Source organism: Triticum dicoccoides, chromosome 4A (genome assembly GCF_002162155.2).
Source record: "Triticum dicoccoides isolate Atlit2015 ecotype Zavitan chromosome 4A, WEW_v2.0, whole genome shotgun sequence".
Lineage (NCBI taxonomy): Eukaryota > Viridiplantae > Streptophyta > Magnoliopsida > Poales > Poaceae > Triticum > Triticum dicoccoides.
In genome coordinates, this window is record NC_041386.1 from 748519068 (window position 1) to 748527678 (window position 8611).

Sequence of the window (8611 nt, forward strand, 5' to 3'; positions counted from 1 at the left end):
CAGTTTACTAAACATCCACCACTGAATATTATGTGTTGGCTCAGTTCCCCAAGCTAAGCCCAATATTAAGGTCACGTTGATTCAATCACTAAAAGCCTTGTAGTCCCTCCATACGTGTAGCATTGTTTGGGTGTACAGTAACACTTTAGCCTTTGAACAAGCCGTTTACAAAATAAAAAGCCTCTAGAAAAGAAAGAACTAAACCGAAAAAATTCGGTTATATACCTCTAAAAAAATCGATTATATTCTAAAAATATAATATTCAGAAAGATTTGGTTATAAAAGACCCCAATTCAATTTTTCAAATGGTCACTCTAGGTGCAACTTGCTCCTAGATCTGACCAACTAAACCCACATGACCTCTTGCTTATAATTATTGGCTTATGAGTTCTAGAAAAAGCCTCAACAAGTAAAATAAGCCTATAGAGAATAAAGAGTGAAGTGCCTCAAGTATTCACAGTTTGAGTTTCACATTATTCACCCACTTTTCTGTTTCTCAATGTGCAAAGTGTATTATGTTTTGAAACTTCATGAAAGATAAATATTTCTTGTGTGAATGTCAGAAAAATGTTTCTGAAATTTTCGTCGCCTTTTGGATGCTCATTTGAACTTTTTCCATAGATTGCATGCTATGGGTTATTTTTATACTACCTGCTCCACAAACTTTTTTTTGTGGCAATAAGTCCTCACTCCGTTCTGCAGGTTCTCGTACAATTGCCATGGTGATTGGATTTGTTGTTGCGGCAGTTGTGGCAGCTTTATTAGCAGGTTTGATTTGGCGCATCTATAGGTCAAGGAGACAACATAAAACACAAGGTATTGCATATCATTTAGTTGAACTGTGTTGGGCGACAGATTGACGAAGCTTCACATCTTAAATCTGGACAAATATCGTTTAGGGCCTGTGTTTTTAGAGGAGGATATAAAGCCCACGGGCCAGATTCAAGGGACCACAACACCTGGCACCTCCAATACAACCACAAGTAAGTTATTCTCTCTATTGCATATTGTCACTTGTCAGGCATTCAAAACTTCATACCGACCCCCCACAATACATGCATAATTTTTTTCTAGAACTACCCCTGCATGACACATAGTTTTTATTTGAGCTATTTTTGGCACATATCTGATAATACCTTTTGTTTATTTTCAGAAAAGGAAAATAGTCAAGAAGGTGATTCGATAGTGTATGTTCCAAGGAATTTCCCTCTTTTCGACAAAGGATATTTTTTATTGACTCATAATGTAGCATTAAGGAAATACATGCATGATAATGCCCAATCCAGTATCTTTCGAGATATTTTAGTACTAACTTCTTCACAGTGATAACACCTATTAGTTCATCATAATCACTCTCCTTGCTAATCTAAATAGTACAAGTACATACGATTTTGCTCAACCTAATTTCATTCGAGATGTATTCCTACAACAATTACAGTCATTTATGCAAAGAATATCATCAATACATACCCAATTTCGACTATCTCGCTCAACCCACCAATTATATGATCTGCCTATCATAGATCTACGAATCTGGCATTCACCATGTACAGTGTCCATATGCTTGAGTGTTTCCATAATATAAGTTCATCATATATAACAAACTTGCGATACAATTATTTTCCAAGTTGATGCATATGCTTCTTATTTTACACACATGTTTTGAGGGGGTTCATGTACCTTGAAGCAGAGACAGTGACATGGCTAGAAAATTGCAAAATACAACAAGTCTAACGGTCCGAGTATTACAAGAAATCACAGATAATTTCTCGGAGAATCGGAAAATTGGTCAAGGCGTGCATGGACAGGTCTATGTGGTAAGATTCCCAATACACAGTATGCCTGGTTGATTTGTATCTCTTTAATATGTACATCTATATGCAAGATAGTTTGGAGTACTCTGTTTAACAATAGGAATGCAAGCACCAATTTAACTGCTCGATTTTTGAGTTCCATAACCACACTCAAGCTAGACCTCGCTTGCTTCAATAAATTGGTCCAATCCATATGACCATTTAGACCTCCAACTACTTGAAAAGGCCAAGATAGCCTCCATGACTTTTTGCTAGTTGGCAAGAGTGATGCATGTACACACCTGGACCTAACCCACTTCCACTAAGTTAGATGCATTGTAGAGGAAACTAACTTATTCGAGATCTTATGAACTAGAAGCATTCTCTTTGTAGCGATGTTTCTTTTGCAGAGTTTATATATGGGTTGGTTGGTTGTATGTGGGACCGTTCATATCGCTGTTGTCGTGGTTTTGGTGGGGGTTGGCCATAATGCAACATCCACTTAAATTCTAGTTGATTATATATTGTTAAACAGTAAGGTATTGAGAACTCTAAAATATATTTAAAAAATCAGAATGACAAAATACAACAGTGGATCTCGATTGCCTTGAAAAAACAAATAAAGATTATCAATTGAATTATATGGTTTGGAGTTAAACTTACTTGCCATTTTATCGTACTACCATTTGTGGTCCAGCCATCAACAAATAAGTCAAACAAGAGTGAATCACTCCCAGAAATTGGCATATGATAGTAATTGAATTCCCAATAGCAATACCGTTAAATTAAAACCCTATCCAAAATGTCTTGGAAGCAAGAATTAGACAATGTAGATACATGCATTTGAGAGAGATTAGCGACATGCCATACTTTGGCAAGTGTCTAAGAAGACAAGGCCAACACCATAATGAACAAGTGCGGGAGGCGAGGATACAACTAGCAGGTCGATCAATCGATTCGTGTTCATACGCGTCGCTAGATGCATGAGCCCAGATTGGCTGCAGCTACTACTCCTGAGCTGAGGGACGTTGTAAAGTACCTAACTATTTGACTTACCTATTGCAAAATCCTGTACCCACAAGAACATTAGTAGTATGGGGTCGGGAACCGAGGAACTACCTTCGTTATTTATGTGTTATGTCATTCAAAATAAGTAAAGTTTAATTGTGTGCAACTTATTGATGATGATGAATAAAGGTACTTATAACAGATTTTTAATAGGCAAAGCTTGAAAATGGAGAAGAAATTGCTGTGAAAGTGCTTTACAATAACATGCCACTGATTGATGATGTACAATTCCAACGTGAGTTCCAAAACCTTATGAGGCTCGAGCATGACAACATTGTAAGGTTAGTGGCCTATTGCTATGAAACACATCATCAACCTATGCGGTACATGGGAAGAACAATTTTTGCTGAAAGGACATACAGAGCGCTCTGTTTTGAGTATATGCTAAATGGAAGCCTTGAAAAACACCTTTCTGGTACGATGTTGCTCTACTTCTTCTTCTCTTTTTTTCTTCAAGAATATGGTGCTCTACTTGCTTTATGCTACTTACCGTGTGAATAAAAATGACTATGCATATTTGAATTTCATTCAAGTTGCAGACGAATGTGATGGACTTGACTGGCATACGCGTTACAAAATCATCAAGGGGACATGGAAGGGATTAAAGCACCTTCATGAAGGATTCGACAAACCAATTTACCATTTAGACATAAAACCTTGTAATATATTGTTAGACAAGAACATGGTGCCAAAGCTTGCGGATTTTGGTTTGTCCAAGCTCTTCGGTGATAAACAAACTATGATCACACAAACTCCTATGGGAACAATGTAACTTAATTAATGTGCCCTTCGTTAATAAATTCCTTTCATAATCCTCGTAACATGTTCAATTACCGGGTATTAATAGTATATATATTTGGCCATGCAGTGGATATGTACCGATGGAATTCTTACATGGAAACATCGTCTCGAACAAGTTTGACATATTCAGCTTGGGTGTTGTAATGATAAAAATAATTGCAGGCCATGAGGGCCATTCCAGAAGTGTTGAAATGCCTCTCCGTGAGTTTTTTGATCTGGTAAGAAATGCTATTTTTTCACTTGAATTTTTTTGATGTTATTTTTAGATTTTTTATGCTATGTCATCACCACTCACTCATTTTGAAAAACATAGGTTGTATCCATCGAATCACTAATTAAGTGTGTTTTCTTTCCTCTGTGCTCTAATCAATATCTACTAATGTACTTGGTACATCACTGCGGGCATGCATTGATTACTCAAATTAAATCATTTTTAATCAACATGTAAAATATGTATTATAGTTTTCATACAGAGTGTAAAATCCTTCCAAATTCATAGGTACAAGAAAAGTGGAGGGACATGATGCTGCAAACGTGTCTAGCTTCAAGATCACTCGAAGCGTACTGCAAGCAAGTTAATGTATGCACTGAGATTGCACTGAGTTGCATGAATATTGATAGACACAAAAGACCAAATATAGCGGATATCATCAATCAACTGAATGGCACCGAAGATGTGTTTAACAGGGTAACTAACATCATTACTGTCATGTTTGCTTCTTTTTCCCCAAAAAATCCAATGGTGCATCCAAGAGTGTATGATATAAGGTTACCACATTTTAAATGCAAAATTCATTTTTCACCATGAATATCACAAATTTAACACATGAATTCTGAATAATTCAAAATTGCAATAGAAATAGTTTAAAATGATATCAACATCACCGTAGTTCGAATAATCCTTTAAGTAGTTAGACACAAGGGTATAGTATGACATATTCACTCATAGCTAAAGACATATAATAGAACATTCAGTCAGTAAAGGGACTCACTATGATTTTACTTGTGTAAGAGGTACTCAATGTTATATTTAATAAAAGTTGGAATTTAAAAAGCATTCTTTCTTTTCATCCTACTATTATCATGCATGTGCTCCCTAAATGAAAACAAATCTACTATATCATACGCCTGCATCGTTTAATGTAATGTATGTTTTGTATAAACATATCTCACATAACCTGAATTAGCCAGCAACTAGATGGTCTAGAAACACAATTGACATGAATATTGTTCCTTGGCAGGCGTTGTCGTCGAGCATACCAACAAGCATGCCATGACTGTGGTCATCAACATGCTTGACGCAAACTTCATCGTTAAGATCAAACTCGTTGGGCGCATCAGGAAGTTTATCACCATTGACGGCCAGTACCAGAGCCTCGGTGTGAGCAAGCATCTACTGGGTAGCATTGCCTATTCCACTAGTATAGGAATGCCCAACAGTGGCGGGCGCTAAAATGCCATCAGTGACGGACGAATCTCTCAGAGGCGCCCGCCACTGCAAGCAGATTAGCTGTGGCGGGCAGGTGACCACCACTTGCACCCGGCACTGAAATAGTCATCCAGGCAAAACAGATCTATTGCCACGGCTCTGTGGTGGCAGCTTTGATACAATTAATCGGAAAAGAGTAAATTGACGTATTTATATAATTTTTAACGTAGCTTAACTATGCTTAATCCATTTTTGAAACAAACAAACACCAACGATCACATCCATCTTAAAAAACTAACACTTCATCGGCTGATATATTCATGTTTTGGACCTCATTTTTGAATGATGTCAACGACAACCATCATCTGTTAGTTGTCGCAGCTGTTGTTCCTTATATATTATGATTATCACTAGTGTTGGAAAAATCACTGGGTGTAAGCGAGACGGATGACCATCACATAGCACCTTGGCGACACATAAGCATCCTATGGCCTTGTACAATGCAAGGTGCTTAGAGAAATAAACCAGGCTTTCCTTAAGAACCAGTGCTTATTTGTACAGGATAGACGCTTAACTAAGCGAAGCGTCTGTCCTGTAGAAATAGGCACCGGTTCTTCAGAAAAACTCAGTTTATTTTTCTAAGTACCTCCCTAAGCATCTCCCATTATAGAAGGCCTAAGCATGGCCTAGGCGGTTGTGTAGTTTTGACTACCTAGGCATGCTTTTGGTATTATATGTGCATAGACATGAAACTTTTAACACGTAAATGAGGAAACTATCAGCTATTGCCATTGTAATATGGCCCATTTTGCCCATCGATGCAATATGGAAAGAGGAGCGGAAGTGGCCGAGATAGAAAGGAGAAGTGGAAACGGATAAGGCTCACATAGACGAAGTGGTGGTATATATTGATATAGCAGTGGCGGCCTCTAAACAGAGCCCGCCACAACAGGGATAGATACAAGTGGTGGGCAATTCACAGGGCCTGCAACTGCAAGTGTTTTCAATTTTTTGTTACTATAGTTATATTTTAACATAATTTCCCCTATAGGGATATGCATGGTGTCCTCATAGGACCCCTATAGGATGTAGTAAAAAATTTAGAGCGTTACGACAAAAATTTGAAGGTTAGTCGCATTAATAAACTGCTTCTTAGTAAACTTAGAAGGCCGCCCTGCCCCATGAGGCCAGCCGCCGCAACGCAACTCTGCTTGCCCTTCCCCGCAAGGCCGTCCACCGTCGTGCAGCTCTGCCTGCCCTACGCCGCAAGGCCATCTGCCACCGTCGTACCTCTACCTGCCCTACCCCGCGAGGCTGGCCGCCGCCGAATAGCTCTGCCTGCCCTAACCCGTAAGGTCGTCCGCCAGCGTCGTAGCTATGCCCGTCCTACCCCATGAGGCTAGACGCCACCATGCAGCCCTGCCTGCCCTACCCCGCAAGGTCGCCCGGCGCCGCCGTAGCTCTGTATGTCCTACCCCATGAGGCCGTCCACTTCCGCGCATCTCTGCCTACCCTGCCTCGCAAGGCCGTCCGCCGCCACCGTAGCTATGCATGCCCTACCGCACAAGGTCGGTCGCTGCAGGGCAGCTCTGCCTGCCTTGCCCCGCAAGGTCGTCTGGCACCATCGTAGCTCTTCACATCCTGCCCCACGAGGTCGGCCGCTGCAACCCAGCTCTTCCTGCCTTGCCCCGCAAGACCATCCACCACCGCCATAGCTCTGCCTGCCCAACCCCAGGAAGCCCGCCGCCACCATGCAGCTCTTCCTGCCCTACCCCGCAAGGCTGTCCGCCATCGCCTTAGCTCGGCCTGTCCTATCCAAGGTTGGAAAAAACGGTAGGCGTAAGCGAGGCGCTTGGCCTTCGCCTAGTGCCTAGGCGGTGCCCAAGTGCCCTAGGCGCGGCCTAGGCGGTAATATAGTTTTTACTCGTAGTGTATTTGTGATTATTATATGGGTGTTGATATTAGTTTATGGCCTATAAATAAGTTAATTGATGTCTACTGCCATTGGAATATAACCAGTTTCGCATATTAGTGCAGTATGTGGCATAATTTCTTGCTTGGGTAGGCAATTCCTTGCTTGCCCTGTCTAGACCTCCATTTATGCCCTAGGCGAGGCGATTGGCCATTGCCTAGCGCCTAGGCGTGCCCAAGCCTCCGAGGCACTGCCATTTCCAACACAGGTCCTACCCCATGAGGCCAGCTGCCGCTGTTGATACGTCTCCAGCGTGTATATAATTTACGAAGTATTCAAGCATTATTTACATTAATTTATATAGTTTGGAGGACTTTTATATTATTTTTATGGACTAACATATTAATCTAGTGCCCGCTGCAAGTTGTTGTTTTCTGCCTTTTGGTTTTACAGAAAAACCATATCAAATGAAGTCCAAACATTATGAGATTTGTGGAAAAAATTGGAACATAAGAGAACCCCGAAGCTTCATGGAAAAAATTGGAATATTATTTATTTGCTTGTGACAGCTTTTAATTAGGTTCCACTGTAATCTAACTTTTTTTTAAGTTATTAATTGAGCTCAATGACTTCAAAACGTTGTACAGAAGCCTTGTTTGGGCCTTTCTGGCGTCGATGAATGTGGGCTGAGTAACCATGTTAGGTTGTACTGTACTACACAGGCCTTTTTTTTCAACATCAGCAATGCAACTGGGCCGACAGTTGTACACAATATCCGGGTCAACTTGTTATCCGCCCCGCTGGGCTGCAACGTTTCCTAGGAGGTATGCATTAGGCTTAACAAGAAAATAGACTTTAAGAAATAATAAATGGATGTAATTATAATAACTGGGCAATTACTATGCACCAAACACGTAATTAGTTTGAAAAATATATTATTTTTGGAATTTGGAAATTTTAATTTCATTACTTGTTGCGCGCGCAATATTTCGTTGGATTTTAATGTAATACAACTTTATTTTGAAATTTTATTTAACCTGACTAGAAATTTCAGATAAAAATATTTCGGATCCCATCAAAATATTGGAATTTTTTTTGAATTCTGTTTTGAGCGGTTGTTTGAAATTATTAATCGTTGTCCTAGCTAGAAGTTGGGCTGTACTTTTAACAAACTGTAAATGGGCTGTAGTAAATTCCATTAGAATTAAAAACTGGTTGTACATTCTTACAAATCGCAAATGGGCTATATGTTCTCTGCCAAATCCGAGTTGTGGGCCTACTAAGTTGACGCGTACCAAGGGCTTTGTTAACTTAGTCAATATAAACGATTCTAGCTGCAGTGATCGTACGATGTCCATCCAACGGCCGTAGTGCTTCTTCAACCTCTGGTCTTCTTGCTCCAGCCGCCCAAAGCAGCGCCGGTCGTGTTGCGTGCTCCTGCCTTCCATGGCCGGCTGTGATGCCGCGGAGGCCTCACCGCCCTGTACTATTACCGCCGCTGGCCAGGCCATCCCTCTACTCACCCACACTCCCTGTTATTCTGCGGCGACGGCAGCCTCACACCGCAGCCGAACTAGTGAACCCTCGTACTCCTCTCCGTGCGGGCTT

The 8611-nt window shown here is 40.7% G+C and overlaps 1 protein-coding gene across 1 annotated transcript in view; it reads left to right on the forward strand.

The window, feature by feature from the left end:
• LOC119284448 (cysteine-rich receptor-like protein kinase 10) overlaps positions 1 to 4939 on the forward strand; it is a 7040-nt gene extending 2101 nt beyond the window's left edge. Inside the window, exons 2-10 of the mRNA XM_037563566.1 lie at positions 703 to 768; positions 915 to 983; positions 1154 to 1187; positions 1691 to 1817; positions 3015 to 3276; positions 3401 to 3629; positions 3730 to 3880; positions 4162 to 4350; positions 4904 to 4939. Of these exons, the coding sequence (XP_037419463.1) occupies positions 703 to 768; positions 915 to 983; positions 1154 to 1187; positions 1691 to 1817; positions 3015 to 3276; positions 3401 to 3629; positions 3730 to 3880; positions 4162 to 4350; positions 4904 to 4939 (1163 nt within the window). The remainder of the gene's footprint in view (positions 1 to 702; positions 769 to 914; positions 984 to 1153; positions 1188 to 1690; positions 1818 to 3014; positions 3277 to 3400; positions 3630 to 3729; positions 3881 to 4161; positions 4351 to 4903) is intronic.
• Positions 4940 to 8611: the final 3672 nt, after the last annotated feature.